The sequence below is a fragment of the Elaeis guineensis genome, chromosome 9 (genome assembly GCF_000442705.2).
Source record: "Elaeis guineensis isolate ETL-2024a chromosome 9, EG11, whole genome shotgun sequence".
Taxonomy (NCBI): Eukaryota; Viridiplantae; Streptophyta; class Magnoliopsida; order Arecales; family Arecaceae; genus Elaeis; species Elaeis guineensis.
Window position 1 is genome coordinate 70,676,699 of NC_026001.2, and position 25,841 is coordinate 70,702,539.

The 25,841-nt window shown below is 34.8% G+C and overlaps 1 protein-coding gene and 1 long non-coding RNA gene across 4 annotated transcripts in view; both read right to left on the reverse strand.

Moving 5' to 3' along the window:
- Nucleotides 1-2,368: 2,368 nt before the first annotated feature.
- Nucleotides 2,369-14,724, reverse strand: LOC140851701 (uncharacterized). 3 transcript variants are annotated; one of them, XR_012134448.1, is made up of 7 exons: nt 14,275-14,724; nt 3,882-4,045; nt 3,245-3,780; nt 3,053-3,145; nt 2,874-2,975; nt 2,679-2,794; nt 2,369-2,601 (listed from the first exon to the last, which is right to left on the reverse strand). It is a non-coding gene; the product is annotated as an uncharacterized lncRNA (long non-coding RNA). The 3 variants fall into 3 exon arrangements; XR_012134447.1 differs by having other exon boundaries at nt 2,369-2,794; nt 3,245-3,784; XR_012134446.1 differs by having other exon boundaries at nt 2,369-2,794; nt 14,275-14,723.
- Nucleotides 14,725-24,036: 9,312 nt separating this feature from the next.
- Nucleotides 24,037-25,841, reverse strand: part of LOC105033955 (U-box domain-containing protein 9-like) — a 1,972-nt gene continuing 167 nt past the window's right edge. The window contains exons 1-2 of the mRNA XM_010908941.2: nt 25,748-25,841; nt 24,037-25,128 (exon numbers count right to left, since the gene is read on the reverse strand). The exon at nt 25,748-25,841 is cut by the window's right edge and continues 167 nt beyond it. Of these exons, the coding sequence (XP_010907243.2) occupies nt 24,037-25,128; nt 25,748-25,841 (1,186 nt within the window). The remainder of the gene's footprint in view (nt 25,129-25,747) is intronic.

Genomic DNA, 25,841 nt, shown 5'->3' on the forward strand with positions numbered 1-25,841 from the left:
TCGGTGCCAGAGGCAATTAGGACATCGGTAAGCATGATGCAAGATCAAATTACTTACTGAATGAATCGTAGTCAAATGCTCGAGAAGATAGTGGCTGCGATGCCTCCGAGTTAGCACCTTTACAGCCGCATGATGCCACCTCTACACAACCATCGCGATATGCATTGGCCTGGGATTGATGCCTGGAGAAGGGAACAAGGCCAAGGACTCTAATGATACATAGTTTGTAGCTTTTTTAAATTTTAAATGGTGTATGAACTCATATTTTTGTATATGACAATGATGGCTATGAAACTTATTGCTATTTGGAATTGCTATTTGAAATTTAAATATTTTTATTGTATTCATATATTTTTATATAAAATATGTTTGATCTGATGAAAATTTATATTTAAACAGGTGCTTTCATGATAAAAAAATAAAAAATATTTTATTTCATCCACAATTTAATTTAGCGATAAAATATTAATTTTATTACAAAAAATAATTAAAAAATTTTGATGATCCTAAAATATTAAAATTTTCACTACATATTGTGACAAAATTTTTTATTTCATCACTAAAATTATGATGAAAAGAATTTTCATCACTAAAAATAATTTTTTTTGTCATAAATTTTATTATTTTTATTTCTTTTAGCGATGAATCTTTTTCATCGCAAAAATTGTGACAAAATTTTTTTCATCATAATTTTTGTGATGAATTTTTTTTTCATCATAAAAATTACAATGAAATTATTTTTTCATCACAAAAATTATGATAAAATTTTTTTTTATCATAAAAATTATGATAATTTTTTTTTTCATCACAAAAATTGTGATGAAATTTTTTTTCATCACAAAAATGTGATGAAAATTTTTTTCATCATAAAAATTTTTTATTTTATCATAAAAATTTTTATTTTATCATAAAAATTATGATGAAATTTTTTTCATCATAAATTTAGTGACAAAATTTAACATTTCATCACTAAATTAGCGATGAAATTTTTTTATCATTAAATTAATGATAAATTTTTTTTTCATCGCTAATTTTTATGACAAAATATAATTTTTCATTACTAAAATTAAAAAATAATAATAATAAAAACTTCAAACAAGTAATATTCATTTTTGATGATAAAAATATTTTTCATCATAATTTTAGCGATGAAATTTTAAGCTCTCGCGATAAAAATATTTCATCGCTAATGCTTTGAATTTTTTCATTGTCCGGTTAACTACTTTTGACGATGAAATAAAATTTTTTCGTCGCTCAGATCTTCTGCTATGAGGCTTTCTCTATAAATTTTTAGCGATAAAAATTTTCATCGTTAATAGTTTTAGTGATGAAAATTTTATCTTTAGTGATGAAAAAATTTCATCACAAAAAATTAGATTTTTTTTAGTGCACCGCCACAAGCGGATTAAGGGATAACTCTCTGAGATCTATTAGAATAAGAAAATCTACTATACCTTCAGATTATATGGTGTATCTGACTAATATAGAAAAAAAGATATAACCTTGCGATGTTCTTATAATTCGTGAAAGATAAGGATCCTTATAATGGTTAGATTCCATACACTACAACAAAATAGGTTATTAGCGACGAAATATTTTCATCGCTAATAATCAATTTTCATCAGTAATAATTATTAGCGATGAAATTTTTATCGCTAATTATTCATCACAAATAATCACGTCGTTGATAATATTTTATGATAAAAAAATATTTCATCACTAATAAATGATATTTATGATCAATAATTTTTATCGTTAAACTATTTTCGTCAAAAAATTTTAATCATAAAAAAAAATATTTGTGATGAATTATAATGTCACTAAAAATAAAACATTAATAGCGATGAAGACTTTTTCATCGCTATTAATTTAATTAAAATATTTTCTAAAATAAAATTGTTAAAACTTTTAGCGATGAAATATTTTTTATCGTAAAAACTATTTTTTATAATAAATTTTTTTTATCATTATTAATTTAATAAATAAAAAATAAAATTAAATAATATTAGCAATGAAAATCTTACATCATAAATAAGGTAATTTTTGATAAAAATTTACGTTACTAATAATTATTTATGATGAATAATTTTTCATCGCTATTAATTATATTTAAAATTTTAATAATTTTATATTTATTAAAAAATTAAATTATCATACTAAAATATTTTTGATGATCAATATTTCATCAAAAATAATTCCATCACTAATAATTTAATCATATTTTTTGAAAAAATAATATATGAATATATTTTTTTAATTTATATCTATAATATTTTTTATAAATAAAAAATTAAAATAAAAAATTTACATAATAAATAGATAAATAAATTTTATTATTTTATTATATTAAATTAAAATTACAAGAGATTTCAAATAAAAATAAAAAAAATACATGAAGAAGCCGTCAAGTATCGACATCTGGAGAATGAGCTGGGGAAGGAGAATGCTCGAAAGAACTCGGACTGGCTTACTGCTGCCTCATCAGCTATATTATCTACTTCATCTGTGTCATCCGTTCCATCATTTAGATCTGGAGCTGCTGATACTCATCGATGCGTGCAGCCAACTCCTGAGCTCACTGCTCAGTCTGGCTCTGCACCTCTGTCGGTTGAGCCTCGCACACAGAATGAATGTTAGCCCTAGATGAGCATGATGATGAGGGAGCAGTGATCTCATACCTTACATCCCTAACATAATAGGATCTCGTACCAAGCACCTGATCACAGATCTCATCATCTGTGGGTGCGGTCGAGCCCTCAGGGGTAGGCTGTGATCTCATGTCTGTTATATGGTCCTGAAAATTAAAGTTATAGTTATTTTAATTTTATAATAAAAATCAGACTATAAATAAAAAAATAATTAAAAAAACTTACAAAGAGCTCCTGGTTCTCCATCGTCCACTCTCCTGACTGTCATTGGTGGGTCCGCTAGTAGATATCGATCCTATCGGAAAGCTCGTCACTCTCAGCATCTCTCTATAATTTAAAAATTAATTAATTTTTTTTAAATAACTATAAAATTATATACTAATTAAAAATTTAAAATTACCTACCATGTGCTCCATGTGACGAGCGAACGATCTCGAACCCCCACAATGCGGTATAGTCAGTCTCGCCCGATTCACGATGTTCTGGGCACATCTTCTCTGTACAGTTACCAGTCAAATTAGTAGATAATAAATTTAATTTAAGAATAAATAATTCAATCATTAAACTCTAGAAAAGAAGAAGTTTGGATGTGTAACCTGATATGTCAGATCCTCATAATGCCGGCATATGACAGTCTAGTCATCCATAGTGATGCTGTTATAGGGCTGCTGCCGCATTACCTCCTCCCCATGATCCTACACCACATGGTATCAATGCTGATGCATATGATGGTGATAATCCCTGAAATGCAACGATAAATGAGGGTCCACGGCTTGCCTCACACGATCTTCCTCAAAATCAATGATGTCGAATACACCCTGCCAATAACAAATATTAAAAAAATACTATATAAATTAAATATTCATAATATAATTTATTTTATCTGTAAGTGGGTGTAGAAAATCTCTCTCTGAGCTGGTAGAACATGATGCCAATCGAAGAGCATAATGGGGGCATAACTGCGGCATATGATGGCCAGCTCAGTCTGTCATGGCTCACACCATCCCCTAATGGGTCTGGTGTAGCCAGCTGATATCTCGATCTGGAGATGCTGTCTCGGGTGCTCGCATCTCCAATGCTCTAGAGCGAAGTTCTTCGATGGACCTTGCCCTCACCTCACTATCGATGAAGACTGGCTTGAAACAATAATAAATAAATCATTAGTATGATCCAAATAAAAAAAATTAAATTTTATTATTTTAAAAATATAATAATACACTCACTGAAACCCACCTCACTAGGACCCGCCGCCTCACTGGGAGCTGCCTCACTAGAACCTGCCAATACAAGACCCTCTGACAGTGGAGCCAATGCGGCAACGGAGATCGGTGAAGGTGCCTCAACCTCTGAGGTAGACTGTGAACGCGAACGTCGTCGTCTATCTCTTGATGTCATATCTGTAATAATTGAGATATAAATAAATATAATATTGAATAATAATAATAGAAATCAAATAACATTCTAATGAATACAATTATATCGCATACCATTATTGCAAGAGAAGATTGAACAAAGAATATAGACCTACTCATCAATATTCGTATCTTCCTCGATATGTAGATCCTCCTTTGAATCACAGTAATCGATATATGTGTCGTCTTCTATCTCATCATCATTTATGAACTGATCGTCACCCTCCGACTCATCAAGATTAAATATAAAATCAGCTTCAACTTCATTGGATGGCAGATCAACCCTATTCAAAGGTACCGTTACAAGTTCTTCATCAACCAAAAGCTCGGTTAATGTTTGTTCTTCTTGCTGAAAAGCTTTCTCTTCATGTAAATCTGAATTTTTATTCATCTCTAATCGGATTGGTATGTCATATATGCCTCTAAGTGTTATTTTTTGTACAACATGTCAATTACCTCGATACTTTAGATCCTTCAAATATATTACTTATTTCGCTTGAGTTTCTAATATATATGGATCATTTTGGTACTATGTTCGTGCAAGAATTATACTGATAAATTATGAATCGATATGAATATCGATCTTTTTATTACTACTATCCCACCATTCATACTGAAATAAAAATACAGAATTACTAGATCCATACTTCAGTTCTATGATATCTACCATACACCATAATAATCAATCTCTTCTTCTCCTTCATATCCTGTTGTAGTAATCCCACTATTCTAGGTTCGTCGTTGCATCTCAAGCTCCCTTGTGTGAAATCTCATTCCTCCAATGATACAGGATGCGTAGTGATTAATCCTTCAATTGGGACCACATGCTAAATCGTGCAACTCATTGGTCGAACCCACTTCTTTATTGAAATACTTATATTTCATCTACATCACAACATAAAAAATTATATTGATTCAAATAATATTATTTATAAGTAAATAAATAATATATCACTAATGTAACTTACAAGATCATCAAACTATTTTGCAAATTTTTTTCTATGTCGATTATCGGCATCCGTATTATTCTCTCTACATAGTATACTCTTGTGCTCACTGCAAGAAGTCATGATTTTTAATTTTACATCGATATAAAAAAATTATTTAAAATATTAAATAGTATAGTAAGATGGTACTTACTCAATAAAATCTTCAATTTCTTCACAATTATTTAGATCGTAAAAGTGTACCTTGGATAGCTCGTTCACGTCCATAAATTCATATCTCCTTGCACCAATAGGTCGAACAGTTTGTTTAAATATAGACAATATCGGTTCATTATCACCCCATTCACGATTTGCATTACGATCTGTATGATTGAATCTTATTTTAATATCGTCAAGATACATCGAGCAGAATGTGATACACTCGATAGCTACATATGCTTCCGCTATAGATTCTTCAGGCCTTGTTTTATTACGCACATACTTTTTTAAGGTGTATAAAAATCTGTAAACAAAAATAAATTTAAATTTTAAAAATATATTTATATCTTATAATTGATATGATAAACTACGTATAATTTTTTTACCTTTCAATAGGATATATCTATCGATAATGTACCAGTCCAGTCAAAAGAGCTTCTTTTGAAAGATGAACAGCTAGATGCACCATAACATCAAAAAATGATGATGAAAAAATTTTTTCTAACTTACAAAGAATGAGTATGATATCCTTCTCTGATCTCTCAAATAAGTTAATCTTTAATTTTTGATAATACAGTTCTCAAAAGAATACTTTCAGCTCAATCAATGTAGTTTAACCATCACCATCCAAATAGCCATGCATGATCACAGGAAGCAAAATTGCATCATCACATGAGAGTCATGACTTTTCATGTCGGAGATATTACCGTCATTGTTTCCAATACACTGCGATACGTTTGAAGTATATGTATCAGAAAACTTTACGATTTTGAACCATCCACAGAAATTCTTATTTTTCTCTCCAAATAGCGAATAACATACGGGTGGCATAAAAAATCTCTCACCTTGATGAACTAAATGCAACTCTGATCAGATTCTCATTTTTTGCAAATCAAGATAAACTTTTATATCATCTTTTATTTTTTCTAAAATATTCAATATAGTACCGATGATATTATCATAAATATTCTTTTCAATGTACATTACATCTAGATTATGACGAAGTAGTAGCTACTTCTAATATGGTAGTTCAAAAAAGATACTTCATTTCGTCTAATTTAGCTCAGCTTCAATATGCTTCCGCTTGCGAGTATTCGATATTTTTTCAAATCGGATATTTTCAATGACTTTAAGTTGTTCTAAAATTTTTGCTCTACTTAACTCCTTAAGTGGCAGACGCTGATTGGACTTACCATCAAAATATTGGTTATAATGGATCCTCCAAGAATGATTAGCAGGAAGAAACTGTCGATGAGCCATGAAACATATTTTTCATCCGTGTTTTAAATGTAAGGAGGATGCATCCCTATTGCATATTGAACATGCAAGATATCCTTTGGTGCTCCATTCAGATAAGTTTTCATATACTGAAAAATAATTTATGGTCTATAAAATTGAAGCATGCAACTTAAAATTATTTCGACTCACAGAATCATATGTCTGTACTTTATTTTCTCATAACTCCTTCAGATCATCAATTAAAAATCATAAATATACATCAATTTCATTACCTGATGCTTTTGGACCCAGAATCAATAGTGACATAAAAATAAATGATTCTTTCATGCACTTCCAAGGTGATACATTATATACAACTAGCATCACAGGCCACATGCTGTAAGAGGTACTCAGATTGCCAAAGGGATAAAATCAATATGTTGCTAGACCAAGCTGGATATTGCGCGGGTCACTAGCAAAGTACTGATGCTTTGCATCGAAGTCTTTTCACACTAAAGAGTCGGTCGGATGGCTAAGTATATTCTCCACGAAAACCCACTGCTCATAATGCCATCTCATTTCTTCAGCTATTTTTGTGGACATATACAACCTTTGAAGTCTTGAAATCAATAAAAAATATCTCAAAATCTTTTGAGGTATCTTCTTTGCTTTCCTATTATCGGTTTTGTATCTAGGCTCACTGCAATTTGAACATTCAGTTGCTTGTTCGTTATCCTTATAAAATAATATGCAGTCATTTTTGCAGACATGTATAGGAGTATAGTCAAGTCCCACTTTTCGTATGTATATTTTTGCTTCAAAATATGATTTTAGAAGTCTCTCTCTATCAGGCAGAGCTGCTTTAATCAATATTACAATTTGGTCAAATGACTTCTGACTCGATCGATTCACAATTTTAATATGAAGTAATTTTATCAAAAACTCTAACTTAAAAATTTTATACAATTTAGATAGAGTGGCTCTCATGCATCCCTTACAAGCTTTGCAAACTGTTCAGAAGTTCCTTCTACCTCAAGCCGAATATTATGTCCATGATCAAAATTACTTTCAGATGCAGCAGTATCCATGCGTATATTTGAACAAGCATCTTGATGTAAATCATCTAACAAGTCTCTTATATATGTTCGACAAGTCCATCAGCATCACTATCATCTTCAGTATCGTCATCATCGCACACCACTTCATTCGAATCATCCTCTCCATGCCATGTCCAACAAGTATACTTCTTATCCATACCATATCGTAGCAAATGCTCCTCAATAAGTGTTATGTGATGATATACCATATTGACATATCTCTTACATGGACACTTTATCCGACTAGCACTGTCAGCCTTATGTCGTGCAAAGTTAATAAAATCTCGAACTCTTTTTCGATATTCAGACAAAAAAATATCTTTAGCATTCATCCAACTTTTGTTGATATTCATCTAACAATAAACACAAAATCATTAACAACCAAAAAAAAGTTCAGTGGTATTCTGGATCTCGATTCGAATTTTAGATTGAATCGCATTTCTAATTCCAGCCAAAATTCTGACCCAGATCCAAATCCGGATCACTTCATACAAAATAATACATATTAAAAAATACATGCAGGCTAAATATTAACACAGAAAATGTGTTACATCAACTTAATGAAATAAAAATACATGATCTTATCCATTTCAAATCATTACTAACAGGTGTGGCCCTATCCCTTTCAGAAAGGTAATAATCTCATTATTGTTATTAGTGGATATTTTGTCTCATTTTTATGAAAATTTCGACGGCATCTTCCCATGGTTCTCCAAGTATACGATGTGAATATGGTGCCTACGCACCCTATCCACCTATATCCAGAGAACAATGGACAAATAACAACTGAATACTATATAATGAAATAAAATATCAACTATTAACAATAATAATATTATTATTTTTCTAAAAAGTTCGAATATGGGACATCCAAGTTTCCATCTCGATGAAGATCGAAACTTGAACACGAATCTATGGCTTAATGTAATTTAAGTACTATCTTTGAACATGCATTCGAAGATGAATTTCTAATTTATTAAAAAAGAATAACTTCGTATTAAATTTTTTTATAAAAAAAATTTAATAGAATTTTTTCTAAAATAAAAATATTTTTATATTTATAATTTCAGCAGCATACAAAATAGCACATAAAATAATTAAATTATAATAAGTAACAGCAACATGCATTGTGTTAGTGAAAAAATAATTAGTCAAATAATTAAATAATTCCAGCAGTAACACTAAAAAATAATATGCAATAATTATAATTAATCAAATAATCAATCAAATAATTTCAGCCTGACCTGGCCCACCCTGACCCGAGCCCGAAACCGACCCGACCCGAACCCTACCCGGCCTGACCTGCCCCATCCTGGCCTGGCCCCACCCGACCTGCCCCACCCTGACCCACCCCGACCCGACCCGACCCAACTCGGACCTGACCCGACCCGACCTGGCCTGCCTCGGCCGGTCCCCACCCAACCTGTCGGACCGCCCTGGTCCCATTCTTGGATCCATCCCCTAAGGCCTCGACCTGACCCGAAACCGACCTGGCCTGGACCCTACTCGATCCAACCCACCCCATCTTGGCCCAACCTGCCCAACCCAGCCCGGACCCGACTCGACCCACCCCAGCCTGACCCGACCCGGCTCGACCCGCACTAACCCGACCCGGCCCGGCCTAACCCAAAAATGACCAGGCTTGGCCCGGCCCGGCCCAGACCCGGTCCCGCAGGCCCCCGACCCCAGCCCACCGACCTAGGTTCGCTGTCCCCGACCCGATAGGCCCCACAGGCCCCAACCCAGCAGGCCTCGCAAGCCCCCATCCCCATCCCCGGCCCACCATCCCCGTCCCCAACACTGGCCCGCCAGACCAGGCCCGCAGGCCCCGCAGCCGAGATGCCCGCCGGCCCCATCCCCGACCCCGACTCACCATCCCCATCCTAGGCCTCGGCCCATTGAACCCGGCCTGTTGGCCCTGCGGCCTCGGCCTGCAGGCCCCACGGCCCCGACCCACCGTCCTCGACCCCGGCCCTCCGTCCCAGTCCCCATCCCTGGCTCGAACCCCCCCTAAAAAAATAACCAAACTCACCTCGACGGTGGCCCGAGAACGAACGACGATGGCTATGGCTCTGGGGATGGTGACGATGACGGCGATGGCGATGGCGGCCGACGAGAAAGAGAGATACAGACGCAGGGGGAGCGCGAGAGAAGCTGCCGGGCCGGAGTGAGGGGGGGCACTCGGAAGAAAATGGGTTTCATATGGGATGTGACGGGACGCGTGGTATTAGCGACGAAATTTTTCATCGCTAATAATAAATTTTTATCGCTAATAATTTAAACAAAAAATAAATTTGTGATGAAATAAAATTTTTTTGTCGCTAAAAAAATTATTAGCGACGCAGAAAGTTTTCGTCGCTAATAGTTCTCGCCAAAAAAAAAATTTCCACTGAAAATTTTTTTTCTGCAAAAAATATTATTTATGATGAAAAAATTATCAATTTTTAACGATGAAAATTTTTATCCTAATAGTTCTCACCAAAAATTTTTTGGTAAAAAAGTTATTTACGATGATAATTTTCATCGTTAAATACTTATTAGCGACGAAAATTATGTTCCATCACTAATTAGTAAAAAAGTATTTCTCATTTTTTTAAAAATTTATGTTAAATTTTTATTTTTAAAAAAAATTAATGCAAATTATTAATATCCACCTAGACCAAAGAAATAAAGTTCTAATTTGGTTTCAAAATTTTCAAAATTTTGAAAATTTTAAAAAAAAGAATGAAGTTCTAATTTAAAAGTCTTTTTGAAAGGAGAATGATGAGGTCGACTTGAAATGGGTCAGGAGTACAACAAATAACGTGCCTCTTAATTATATGCTTGGTTGATGGAAGTAGGCTGCCTAGCTCGCCTTGTCCTCTTCTTAATCTCAGTAACTCAAAAGTATACTTCTAAAAAATTATTTTTCGGTAGCTAAGACCGACTAATTATAAATTATGATACATAAATGGTGCTCTCCAGGAGGCACCTCCTCTTGGTGCTGAAGTTCTAAGTTTGATCATGGAGTATGATCACTCTATCTCAAATAAATAAATAAATAGATATAATATTAATTTTTGAGATCAAAAATATGATTTATTGCTCATAATTTTTATTTGAAGCTTTATAATCTTAATTTTCAATAGCCATTAGATTTTTAAATAATTAATGATATTTTATTTTTAATTGATTATTATCATTAGTATAAATTTAAGTTGTTGGTCAAATAGTACAATAACGATGTCACCACCAAGGTTTAAATTATGGGCCTTCCTTGGGTGGGGAGATGCTAAGCAAATGTACAAAAATTGATGAACAATAAGAATTTATATATACTTATTAGACCTCATAAATAATGATAAAATCATGTTAATATGTACCATACATGAGAGATAATAATTTGAATTCATCTATCAGTTAGACAATAGATGGAAAGTAAATATAGAGATGACAAATTAAGGAGAGGAACAAAACCCTCCCTATTATTTATTTGTTGTCCATTTTATACAATTCAATTCGAGAGTTTCAACCAACTTATGCACTCTTTGTCTACCTTATCACTATTGGCTTTATTAGTGGTACCTCGAAAACTATGGTTGTCATTCCAAGCTAATATGGAGCCCGGTATGATCTTCTCTACTATGATAAATCATATAGGTCTTTTATGATATTGATGTTAGTGTAACAATAATTTACTAATTTAAGTTTGACAAAGAAGGACAATATTCAATATTTTTCCTTGTTACATGTATATGCAATCTGACAATATCATGGCATCGATTAGAAGAGTAAGCTATTAAATTTTTAAAATTTTTAAACTATTAGTGATAAAAATTTTCATCATTAAAAAGGATTTTAGCGACAAAAAATTCTTTTTCCATCGCTAATAGTCTAGTTTTTGAAACTTTAATTTTTTTTATTTTTCAAATATTAGCGATGAAAGATATACGTCGTAAATAACTAACGATTTTGCGACGGTAATCCGATTTATCATCGTAAATAGTTGATTATTTACGATGAATATATTTCATCATCAATTATCTTTTATTTTTAAAATTTTAAAATATGATTATTTATGATAAAAATAATTTTTTATTATAAATAATTAAATATTTGTGACGTAAAATTTTCGTCGCTAATATCTATAGTTTGTGAATTTTTAAAATTTTTTGATATTTTTTATATATTAGCAACAAAAAATTTTCATCATAAATAGGTAAGTATTGGTGATGAAAAATAATTTTTTATCATAAATAATCATATTTTTACGATGTAATATTTTAGTCGCTAATAATCTGTAGCTTTTGAATTTTTTCATGTATTAGTGATGAAAAATTTTTATCATAAATAATTTACTATTTATGATAAAAATATATTTTTCATCATCAATACTCTCATATTTATGATATAATATCTTCATCATAAATAATCTATAATTTTTAAATTTTTTAAATTTTTTATTTTTTTCAAATATTAACGATGAAAAAGATTCATCGTAAATAATTAATATTTATGATAAAATATAAATTTTCATCATAAATACTAAGATTATTTATGATAAAAATATTTTTATCATGAATATTTAAAAATATTAAATTAAAATAAATATTTTATTATTTATGATGATTATTTTCATCATAAATAATTTATATTTATGATGATATTTTTTTCATCACAAAGACTAAGATTATTTACGATGAAAATATTTTCATCATGAATATTTAAAAATATTAAATTAAAAATAAATATTTTATAATTTATGATGATTATTTTCATCGTAAATAACTGGTATTTACAATGATTTTTTTCATCACAAATATGGAGCTATTTACGATGAAAAATTATTTACATCATAAATATTTAATTATTAATGATGAAAATTATTTTTCATCGTTAATATACTTATTTGTGATAAAAATATTTTCGTTGCAAATAAATTCATCGTAAAAACTCACTTTTCTTATAATGATAAAAGAAGGTACTAGGCTCTATAGATAACAACCATGTCTGGAAATAAGTTGACATACCTGAAGAGTGCAATCAATAGGTTGCAAATGGATTTATATGACTAAAAAAAAAGAATCCTAATGGGAAGGTTAAATGGTAAAAAATCAGACTTATAGCAAAAGGGTTCACACAAAAGAAAGGTACTGATTTAAAAAGATCTATTTTTTAGAATTATCATAGTCGTAGTAGCTCATTTTTTACTTAGAGCTATGTTGGATGGATATAAGAATGGCCTTCCTCAATGACGATCTAGAGGAAGAGGTCTACACCCGAGGATTTTATAACTAGTAGACAAGAGCATATGGTTTGCAGATTAAAGAAATCCGATCATGGACTTAAACAGACTTCCACACAGTGATATCTCAAATTTAATGAGATAATCATTTTTTTTTAGATTTAAAGAAAATACTATTAATGTATATACTTAAAGGTCAGTGAAAGTAATTTCATAATTTTTTAGAATTAGATGGATAATATTATACTTGCTAATAGTGTTTTTAGTTTACTTAAGAAAACGAAACATGTTCTATCCTAAAATTTTTGAGATGAAAGATATGGGTAAACCTGTTTATGTTATCTGCATTGAGATTCACAGAGATAAATTCTTAAAGTTACTTGGATAATCTTAGAGGACTTACATCTCTATAGTACTAAATTTGGGATGAAAAATTATTCTTTTGGATGTGCCCATACAGTAAAAGTGATAAATTTAATAAAGCTCTATATTCAAGAATTAAGATAAAGAAAAGAAAATAAGGTTCATAATTTATATATCTACTATTGGAGATTTAATATATGCCCATATTTGTATGTGTCTAGACATTATTTTTGATGTATCAATATTTGGACTTATTAACATGATCCAGGAGTGGAGAATTAAAAAACTACAAAAAAAGTCATGCATTATCTATAACGTATAAAAATTTACCTGCTTACATATAGTTGGTATGATCATCATAAAGTAATAAGCTATTTGGATTCAGATTTTGCTAGATGCACCAATAGTAGGAAGTCTATTATCGGATATATCTTTCTACTTACAAGAGATGCTATATCATGGATGAGTGTGCAATAAGATCTTGTTCATTATATCTACTATGAAAGTAGAGTACGCAGCTTATATGAAACTTTCTTACAAACTATACAATTATTGAATTTTATCACAGAACATGGAGTTATTGACTCTATTAAGCAGATCGATAAAGATATACTGTTATAACAATTCTATAATAAAATTTTCTTATAGTACGGAGAGTGCAACACCAACTGGTATATTGGTGTTAAATACTTGGCTCTTCATGAAACAATAAAGGACATAGTATCTGTGGAACATATTATATAGAGATACTAATATTTGTAAATTCACTGACTAAAGGACTCATTCGCCGGATTTTGAGGGATCATGTGGATCATATGGATATAACTAATTTTATGATATATATTGGATACTATGTATAAAGTCATCACATTAGGAAAATCATTGTGAAAAGCATTGATCGCAAAAGATGTTGTTTTCTTTGGCAGGGAAGTGAATCATGCTCCGAAGGGCAGTGCTTAATCGAATGGGATCAAGGATGTAGACCAAAACACTTGGGTGGGCTGGGAGTTACAAACATCCAACTTTTGAATATATGCCTTCTCGTGAAATGGTGGTGGAGATACTTTCGGGAGCACAAAAGACCGTGGAGAACACTAATAAAAAATATATATTTTGATAGCAAACCATCAAGTCAACTGGAGAAGAGCAGAATCAAGCATGCATCACCTTATTGGAGGAGCATCTTGAGGGTCCAACCATTGTTCTTTGCTAGCTGCCGTTTCTCTCCGAGGAAAGGTGATCAAATAGCATTTTGGCATGATCACTGGATGAGCGATGGGCCACTCCAAGAAAGCTTGCCCACTATTTTTTGCCTGTCAGCAAATCAGGATGGTTCCATGGCCGATTACCTTCATAACAGACATATGGCGAGATGAGGAACTTGACGTTCCTCAACAAATATAAGGAAGAGTGTACCCAATTATACAATATGCTTCATATGATTTCATCTATCTAGGATAATGATTCTATTGAATGAAAGTAGAGTGCATCAAGAGTTTTCTCAATGAAACAATGCTACGCATTCTTTAGCCATGGAGGAGTGACATTGGCCTTCGGAAAGATCGACTAATTGGAGAATGCCCATATCCGAAAAGGTGAAGATATTTAATTGGCTAGCATACCATAAGAAGCTACTGACTGTCGACAATTTGAAGAAAAAGAATTGGCCAGCACATCAAGCATATCCTCTTTGTGGAGTGGAAGAAGAAATAATAGACCACATCCTCCTCTTACGCGAGTTTTCTACCATAAGAAGCTACTGACTGTCGACAATTTGAAGAAAAGGAATTGGCCAGCACATCAAGCATATCCTCTTTGTGGAGTGGAAGAAGAAACAATAGACCACATCCTCCTCTTATGTGAGTTTGCACGTATGGTGTGGCAACTAGTTACTGAAAAAATTTTATGCCCCCGCTGACAGGGTTGTTCATTTGGTTTTAACCGATCTGATCTGATCCGATCCAAAAATTAAATAATATAAAAATAAAAATCGAAAACCGATCTGAATAAGAGGGGAATTGAATTGAAACCAAACCAAAAATTTTGGTTTGGTTATTCAATTTTTTTATAATTTTTTTTATTTTAAATTATTTATTTTTAATATAATATATTCAAATAATTATTGTAGATTCATTATTAGTTTGTTATATTATATTTAATTATATTTATGATCCGTTGAATTTATTGATTTGTAACATCTTACGTTAAAAATCAACAATTGATAAGTAATGATATATTGATAATTGATAAATAATAAATCGATAATAAATAAAATATAATATATCAAAAATCATATCATATATAATACAAACAAGCAATCAAGCATTGCAGCAAATTATAATAATAGATCAAATCTAAATATCCAATCATCCATCTATGTAACAAACAAGTTCTCAACATAGTAAATAATATAAATTTAAATAATGATTTTGATTTTCGGTTCGGTTTTCAAATTTTTTGATTTTTAACCGAACGGATCTAAAACTAAAATTATTGAAAATAAAAATCGAAAATTAAATTGAACTATATTTAGTTCGATTTCGATTCAATTTTTTGATTCGATTTGGATCGATTTTCGATCTGAAATCGAATTACGAATAACCCAATCTACTACCACCGTCCTCTCTTGATGAACTCTGGTCAGCGTGGAGAAGTGGTATCCGTGATAACAATCGATGAATGGCCATAGATTGCTTGTTTTCATAACCAACTGGTGTCTCTCGAAGGAGAGAAATGGCAAGGGTTTTCAAATTTGAGTCTACTTTAATGATTGTGATTTTTCAGCATTCATGGTTTCTCATGCAAGACTCGACATCTTTCTATGATGTGCGGATCATGGGGGTTCTCAGGGCTCGCGGCAATGTCTCAACACGAGATTCGTGCTGGCTTACGTCACGATTCAGTATTCAATAGCATGCAGGGACCTTTAAGTGGAATAGAGGAGAGAAGCAAGGCCACAGGTTCATAAATAATGGTGCATGTGGGCAAATCCGCTAGAAAATCTGCTGACCAATTATTTGCTGCATGTGGTCGGGAGACTTGGTGAAAGCAGAATGCGAGGATCTTCTTGCGAGAATCCTGCTAAAGATGCGTTTCACGGGACCTCAGCATTTCCTGTAACTCGGCGACATATGCTTGATAAGTTCCAAAGCCTGAGGAAGATGACGGCAACTTAAGCCAATTGGTGATAAAATTGAAGAATCTCAAATAAAAATAATAAACACTCTTTTCTTATGGTGGAAAGATGACAAGAAGAATACTTGCTTCACACACCACAATGGACAAATCACCTTCCTATTTATAGATGCCTAGATGCCTTTTTATATTCCATAGCATTTAATTCATGCATGGAATACTAAGAAGCATTTACAGAATTCTATGTATTCTTCATCTATCAAGAAGCCTATTCCTTTTTACAAGGAGGCCTTTCAGATTTCCAAGAGACCCTTTAGTTTTCCAAGAGGTCTTTTAGTTTTTCAAAGTCATTTAATGATAAGTTTAAAATAATCCAACAATTCCCCCTTTAAACTTGTTCATCTTGGTGCTATGACTCCAAGCATCTTCCTCAGCCTTTGATAGTCTTCACTTTTGAGTGATTTTGTGAATATATCAGCAACTTGTTCCTTTGATTTGCAATACACAACCTCCACAATTCCTTTTTTGACTTGATCACGAAGAAAATGGAATCTAGTGTCGATATGTTTGCTTCTTCCATGTTGGACTGGATTCTTGGCTAACTCAATAGCAGATTTGTTATCAACATTGATCTTTATAGGCTCTTTTTGTGGATGACCCAATTCTTCTAGCAAATTTCGCAACCATATAGCCTCACATACACATGATGCCGCTGCAACATACTCCGCCTCACATGTAGATAGTGCCACAATAGATTGCTTCTTTGAGCTCCAAGAGAAAGCATTAGCACCAAAATAAAAAACATAACCGGAAGTGCTCTTCCGTTCATCAAGATCTCCACCCCAATCACTATCAGAAAAACCAATTAAACTTGCATCATTGGAATGAGCATAAAACATACCATGATCAAGAGTTCCTTTAAGATATCTAAGAATCCTCTTTGCCGCCATCCAATGTGACTCCTTTGGATGCTCCATATATCTACTAATCAAACCAACTCCATAAACAATATCGGGCCGACTTATAGTGAGATAGCGAAGACTTCCAACAAGACTTTTGAAGAGAGTCGAGTTCACCTCCTTGCCTTCTCCTTCTTTATTAAGTTTTTCTCCATAAGCCACCGGGGTGTTTACTTCCTTACAACTCTCCATTTTGAATTTTTTTAGAATGTTTCTTGCATATCTCCCTTGAGAAATGAAGATGCCATCTTCTCTGTGCTTTACCTCGATGCCAAGAAAATAGGACATCAAGTCTCCACCCGTCATTTCGAACTCCTTGCCCATAGCTGCTTTGAATTCATAAATCATTTTCTTGCTGCTACCTGTCACAAGAAGGTCATCTACATATAAACATATTATCAAAATATCATCTCCTTTTTTCTTCACATAGGTGGCATATTCATAGGGGCACTTGACAAAGCCGTATCCCTGGAGATAATGATCGATCCGTGTATTCCATGCTCGGGGTGCTTGCTTCAACCCATACAAAGCTTTTCGTAACTTATACACTTTATCTTCCATGCCTTTAAGGATATAACCCTCCGGTTGCTCAATATAAACTTCTTCTTCAAGGTAGCCATTGAGAAATGCTGACTTCACATCCATATGGTACATCTTCCACTTGTGATGAGATGCAAGTGAGAAGATAAGCTTCACGGTGTCAAGTCGAGCAACTGGTGCAAAGACTTCATCATAGTCGAATCCCTTCTTTTGCTTGTAGCCTTTGGCAACAAGACGAGCTTTGTATCTTTCTACTTCTCCATTAGCAGTGTGCTTCACTTTGTACACCCACTTAACGTCTATCGCCTTTTGTCCTTTTGGAAGTGTAGTTAACTCCCATGTATTATTTTTCTCTAAGGCATGGATCTCCTCCTTCATTGCCTTTCTCCATTCAGCTTTCTGCACTGCTTCATCAAATGTTAGAGATTCAACATCAGCAAATAAACAATATAAATCAACTTGTTCAACTGCTTCTGTTTCATCGTAAAGATCATTAAGACTTCTAAATTTTCTTCCATGACTTCTTGTTGATATAGAATGACTTGAAGAAGCCGGTGTAGCTTGTGGTGGTGGAGATGATCTTGCTGGTGATAATATTGGTTGGACAGCCTCCACTTCTATGTTCTCCTCAGCTTCATTATGAAGTGGTACATATTTGGTATGAGAATCTGTGCCACTCCAATCCCATACATCATCTTCCTTGAAGACCACATCTCGACTGATGATTACCTTATTTGCCGTTGGATCATACAACTTGTAGGCTTTGGATTGCTCACTGTATCCTATGAAGATGCACTTTTGGCTTCGATTATCAAGCTTTTTTCTCTTCTCTTGTGGCACTTGGGCATAAGCAATGCTCCCAAAAATCTTCAAGTGGCTCACTCCTGGCTTGTAGCCACTCCAAGCTTCCTTTGGTGTCATTCCTTTGATGAACTTTGTCGGACTTCGGTTGATGAGATAGGCTGCACATGCCACCGCTTCAGCCCAAAATTGCTCGGGAAGGTTCTTCTCTTTCAACATACTTCTTGTCATGTCAAGGATGGTCCGATTCTTCCTTTCGGCTACTCCATTTTGTTGTGGAGAGTACGGAGCAGTGAATTGATGTCGAACTCCTTCTTCATCACAATAGTTCCTGAAAGCATTTGACATGTATTCTCCACCTCTATCGGATCTCAAAATTTGTACTTTATAGTTACATTCTTTTTCAACTAAAGATTTAAAATTTTTAAATGTAGAGAGTGCAGCCGACTTTTCTTTAAGAAAATAAACCCACAACATTCTACTAAAATCATCAACAAATGTTATAAAATATTTGTTACCACCATGAGATTCTGGAAGAGGGCCGCATATATCAGTATGCACCAACTGCAATGGTCTCATTGCTTTCCAAGACTTTCCACCTTTGAAGGGAGCTCTTGTATGCTTTGCTAGTGTGCACTTTTCACAAACTTCATTTGGATAATATATATGCGGAAGACCTTTCACCATACCATCTTTAGATAGCAATTTCAAACTTCCAAAATTTAAATGTCCAAGCCTGAGATGCCAAAGCCAAGAAGGGTTCTTGATATCCACTTGCAAGCAATTTTGAGAATCTGTCTTCAAGAGAAGAGGAAACATCCTGTTCTTCGCCATCTGGACACAAGCAATCAGCTTCCCATTCCCATCTCTTAAGGTTAGTGATGACCCTTTCATATGAATTATATAACCCTTCTCCAAAAGTTGGCCAATACTTAGAATATTACTCTTCAAGTCTGGCACATAATATACATTGGAAATAAAATCAGACGTACCATTCTTTTGTTGAATCATGATCTTGCCTCTTCCTTTGACGGGAACTTTAGAGAAATCCCCAAACTTCACATCACCATGCACCCCTTCTTGCAACTCCACGAATAGGTCTTTTCTTCCACACATGTGGTTTGTGGCTCCTGAGTCAAGAAACCACACATTCTTCAAGTCTCCATTTTGTTGGCATGCCAAAAGAAGAGTTGGCTCTTCTTCTTGGTTTTTGGATTCAGAGTAGTTGCTTTGCTCATTGTTCCAACACTCATAGCTATAATGCCCATATTTGTGGCAATTATAGCATTGAACATTGGATCTTGCTTGGTCACGACCTCCATTTAATCTTCTACCTCGACCATGTTCACCTCTTCTACCACCTCTTCCATTGTTGAAATTTGGAGTTCGGCCTCTTCCACCATTGTAGCCTCCTCGACCATGACTACGGCCTCGACCACGACCACGATAGTTGTTGCCACCACCTCTTATGTTGCTACTAGCATCTCGAAATGCTTGAGATTGCCCTTGATCCTTTCCTTTTTGATCTTTGGCCTCCACCTTTGATTGAAGTATTTGCTCTGTATTAGCTGCTTCAATTTTATTTTGCTTCTTTTGTTCATGGACTTGAAGTTTACCCATCAACGCATTGATGGATAGAGTATCCACATCATTAGCTTCTTCAATAGCGACAACAATATGCTCAAACCTCGGTGTCAAAGACCGAAGTATCTTCTCTACCACTCGAACATCATCTATCTTCTCTCCATTCCTCTTCAATTGGTTTACGATAACCAATATTCGAGAAAAGTAGTTGAAGATATTCTCCGTCTCCTTCATGGTGGCGACTTCAAATTCTCCTCGTAGTTGTTGTAGTCGAATTCGCTTCACTTTTTCTTCTCCTTTAAATATGATGGAGAGAGTATCCCATGCTTGCTTTGCAGAAGTTGCCTCAGCAATTCTTTCAAATGTCACCTCATCCAAGGCTTGATACAATTGAAACAAAGCTTTCTTGTCTCTCCTCCTTGTTACTCTCAAAGCCTCCTTTTGATTTTGATTGTACCCTCTCTCTTGATCTGGTGTAGGCTCGGTGTAGCCATCATTAACGATCTCCCATAGATCTTGTGAGCCAAACAATGACTTCATCTGGATACACCAATTCCCAAAGTTCTCCTTAGTAAGCTTTGGGATTTGCATTTGCACACCATCACTAGCCATTTCTCTTAGGATCAGTCTTCTCAACAAGACAAGGCTCTGATACCAAATGATAAAATTGAAGAATCTCAAATAAAAATAATAAACACTCTTTTCTTATGGTGGAAAGATGACAAGAAGAATACTTGCTTCACACACCACAATGGACAAATCACCTTCCTATTTATAGATGCCTAGATGCCTTTTTATATTCCATAGCATTTAATTCATGCATGGAATACTAAGAAGCATTTACAGAATTCTATGTATTCTTCATCTATCAAGAAGCCTATTCCTTTTTACAAGGAGGCCTTTCAGATTTCCAAGAGACCCTTTAGTTTTCCAAGAGGTCTTTTAGTTTTTCAAAGTCATTTAATGATAAGTTTAAAATAATCCAACAATTGGAAGGATAAAATTTTTATAGTTGGATCGATTATAAAAAAAAATTATGATCAGATATGCTTTGAAAATATTCATCAAAAAATAGGTGATTGTACGTAGTTACGCATGTATGTTAAAATACTAAAAAAAAAAGAATAGATAAATTTTAGAAATATTTGAATAATTTAGATAAACATCACATAATCATTTTTTTTTTTTATGGATATTTCAATATATGCATGTGGCTAAACGATGACGGTTTGACTATAATTCTTTTTATGATCGGTCCGATTATAAAAATTTTATCCTAATTGGAAGGCATGCAAGGATAAAGTAAACTCAACTTAGGAGCTTTTGCGCTGGATGTTTTTTTTCTATTCTGAACTTTATTTCACCCTTGCTTGGGGCTAATTCAGGCTTACGCTGAGTTCAACCCGCTGCTTGTACATCCTTTTCACTACCCTCTAATAAAATCGGGTGGCTATCTTGCCTCCTATTACATCAAAAAAAAAAGAAAAGGATTTTAACTTGGCACAAATTTTATGTCTAAAATCATAGTTGATGGGTCTGGCTTGTGCTAGTGCTGGTCTTGTCTAGTCCTGCCCTATTTAGAGGCCCAAGTACTATACAACATAGGCACTGTTTGGATGCTAGTACATCTGATCTAGGGTTAATATATCTTTTGATATATAGATGACCAGAAAATGGGAGTTGGAGGATGTGAGAAGAGGTTGCCTTCGAGTTGAGAAGCATACAGCATCAGGGTAGCCGGGCCTATGATTTAGGCTTGTACAGGTCTATGTAGAGCTAAATTTGAGCGAACTCCGCTTAGGCATGAAATTGAGCCATTCTAAATCATATAGTGTATTATTACAATCCACTGGTTTTCTTATGTGTCCAATATTACCCAGTTTTATCTTTTATCTTAACAATATATGGGCTGTTAACCTTTCAATTTCCATTAAATAACCTTCAACTTTCTTCCTTCAAACCATGCTAGACTTCTTTAGAAAAACATTGTATCTCTTTTTCGAGAGAGAAGGATTCAAATATTGTGGGACCTTGACAAGAAGTTAAGGAAAAAAAATTGTTTCTCAAGCTAGCATCTGCATTTTTATATCCCCCACAGATTGAACTCCATAATATATGAGACATTCTGCTATATATCTTTGCAGAGCATATAGTCCTCTTAGGTGATAAAGAGACAATGTACTCATGAATTAGTGCAATATAAATGCATCTAATTATTTGTAGTCATGTTTGAATGTAAAAGTCTAGATTTCAAAGCTTTTTAATAGAATTATTTTATAATTCACCTGTTCTCTGCCACTGCCAGCTCGTAGAAGAAGTAAATAATCTCTTCCTAAAATCCATAATATATAATTAAAACTACTAAAAGTTGAACATGCAAAGCCAGGACGTGAGAAAAAAAACTGCAGCCTAAGAAACCACGGATCAAATACGTGTGCTCTCATAAACAAGTATTTTTTTGAGATCGGCCGCTTTGCAGGCTCGATCTCTACTACCAACTTTCCGGATATTGCTTTAAAGAACACTTAATAAAAATATAATAAAAATGGAGAATATTCCTGGAGGAGGAGTAGCTCCTGGATCTCAAATATGGTTCAGTTGCATCTTTCATGTAAAAAAAAAAAAATTGATGGATCATGTTTCACGAGGTGAATTGCAAACTTCAAAGTACAATATTAGCTTTATGATCTGTGCTATGGATGGAATGAAGGGATAGGAGCGCTTTGAAGCCATGTAAAGCGTAATCCAATGGTGGATCTCACGGAACAAGATCAATTATTCTATAACCCGACCCCTCAAGTGTTCCATTGCGTTTTCATCAAAAAATATAAAAACAAAAATAAAAAATATTTCATTCCGTGGGACGCGCCGAACATAAGCAACGTGTGCGCTGAGCGGCCCACTAAATGATAGACGATAACTGGACAGACGTAGCCGGCCACAACCGATGGATGGCGGCGGACCGCCGCCTGGGGCCCATCCATCACCCGGCACCGTTGAATACCAGAACTTGACACAAGGACCATCACTAATCAGCCTGCGAGGCACCCAGCCACTCTTGCGTCACCTCGCTTACTGATACCTTACTTGTAAAAGAATACCAGTGACCGCAATTAAACGGGATCACAAGACAGTTTGACGCCATACAAAAAGATGATGCAGGATAAAGTTGATCCATGAAGGGTTACATTGATGATTGTATAATGCATTAAAATGCTTCAGTTCTGAGTTTACCAAAAAAAAAAAAAGCTTCAGTTCTGTCCTTGTGATTTCTCTCAAAATCGGTGTCAAGCTAATTCACTCCATACATCTTGCTGAACTTGAACTGATTTATACCAAACTTGCCATAAGCGACAACTCCATAACCAGCTCTGATATTGCATCATATAAATAAATAAGATAGATTTTCTTATAACATTAACAGCTAATTGCAAATTACTAACTCCGACCTGAACCACGTACGTGACTGACAAGCCAGCATTTGGATTCAAACATAACAGCGTCTACGTATTAGGAGAAGAAACTACCTTGGTGCTCATGCACACGCAACTTCAAATCAAAGCATCTCAATCTGCATCTGAGCTCAATGAAGATCAGGCAGCGCTATTAATCAGAAGCAAGCCAGGAAAAAGCTTGATTGACTGAAAAAAAAAAAAAATTACAATATCCACATAGAAGAACAAAATTTAATTGAGCAAAGAGAAAAAAAAAGTTTCAAAAAAAAAAAAAAAATATTGTGTATGACTTTAAATCCTATTGAAAGAGGCCAGCAACAACTGCAACACCTGTTCACATAATCCTGAGGCAGAAGTAACCTTCTTTCAATGCCCACGTTCTGATAGCAGTAAAAAAACATTGTAGTTTTATGTACCACCGAAGTAGATGATAGTGTGGCAGAAGTAGGTAATATTTACAAAATACGTATTCCTCTCGTTTTCTTCTTACGCTCTTCTACACCCGACAGCAGAAGAAGAAGTTTCCCGGCCTTTTCAGAAGCCCCTCGATGACCTACATCACACAGAGTACGGATCGTGTTGCTCAAATTCTCCTCCTCCAAGGCCTTCCTCCGCTTCACTGGATCCCACTTGCAGATTGCGTGGAGAAGCGCCACTGCATTCTCTTTGCTCTCTCTTGAGGTGCTCTCCCTAATAATACCAAACAAGGCGGGCACCCCACCACTCCCACCGATCTCCAACACTGCCTCTTGCTTACGTTGTAGCAGAGCTAAGATAGCCAACGACTCATCTACGAGAGATTTATCCATGACGCGCTTCCAGGCTACACCCACTACCCCTTCCTTCACTGCCTTCTCCTTGTTCTCGGGGTCCAAGCAGATGTTAAAAATAGCCGATGCCGCATCCCTCCTGGCAGTTTCTCCACCTTGCTTCAGGAGCTGCACGAGGGGTTTGATGGCTCCCAGCTCAACAATCTTAACCTTGTTGGAATCAAGCGCTGATAAGCTGAATAGGGCGGCAGCCGCATTGCTCCGAGTCGCCATGTCTCCATACTTCAACGAATTAATGAGGAAAGGGATGACTCGGGGGTCGTCTCCGAGAATCTTCTTGTTCCTCTCATGGATTGAAATATTTAGAATTGTGGTCACAGTGTCGTCATGGAACTCTGGATCACTAGTCAAGCCTGGCGCAGAGAGAACCGAGAGCAACTGGGGGATTGTATCTGGTTTCTCACCTAAGAGGGCTCGGGAGGCCTTGTTGTGCTTCGTGAGAAGCCGGAGCTCCTTCATGGCTTCCTTCTGCAGGGAAAGCGAAGACATGTTGTCGAGGAGCTCGTGAAGGGGCTTATGCCCTATCGTTGTGATCAGGCCGCCATCTTGGCTCCAAGGTTGAGGCAGAGGGATGTCATGCTCCTTACACCATTCTGATATCATGGTTCGGAGAAGGTGGTTGGGGGTGAGGATGGCGTTGGAGAGAACCTCTTGGCTGCGCAGGCATGTCCGGTTCCCGGAATTCAGCAACTCCTGAATGAATGCCCGGTCATAAGTCTGCAAGAAAAATCAGAGAAAAGGGTTGTTATTCAATTACAGAATATGACAAGCATCAGAGCGAGTGCTTCTACTCGCATATCCCAATTCACAGTCCCAGCATTGGTAGAAGGAACCCTAACGATCCAGTCAAACCCTGATTTCTTTATCCCAAGAAAAGATTAAAAGAGTACCGATACAAATTGAAGCCAATAAAAAGTAAACAGAGTCTAAGCATCAGATGATTCACATTAGCATCCAGTGATTCTAAATCACAGTCCAAGTCTGAATGAATAGCAATTCTTGTCAAATTCTTGAATCCATAAAAAGAAGAGGCAATTAAAGAATCCGGACAATAAAACCTACGAGATCAGAATAATTGCAAACCCGATATGGCAACACTGTAAAGGCTCTCATAATCTCATCGAAGTACATGCAATTTTTAACCAAAAAAAAGCTAATTTACCAAATTAAAAAATATTAAAAAAATAAAGAAGAAGAAGAAGTATTATGTCTAGATTCTTGCTTCGCCAAGAACATTCTCCAATTTCGAAATACAACGTTTCAAACCTAAACCAATACGAGTTCTTGTAATCGCTACAAAGAACTGGGAAGAAACCATAAACCTAGCGATCTTTACCTCTCCTGAAACCAGAATCACGGGATCCCTCATCAGCATGCCGGAGATCGGGCACAAGAAGTGCTGAGGGACCTTCGGCGATCCGAACGTGAGA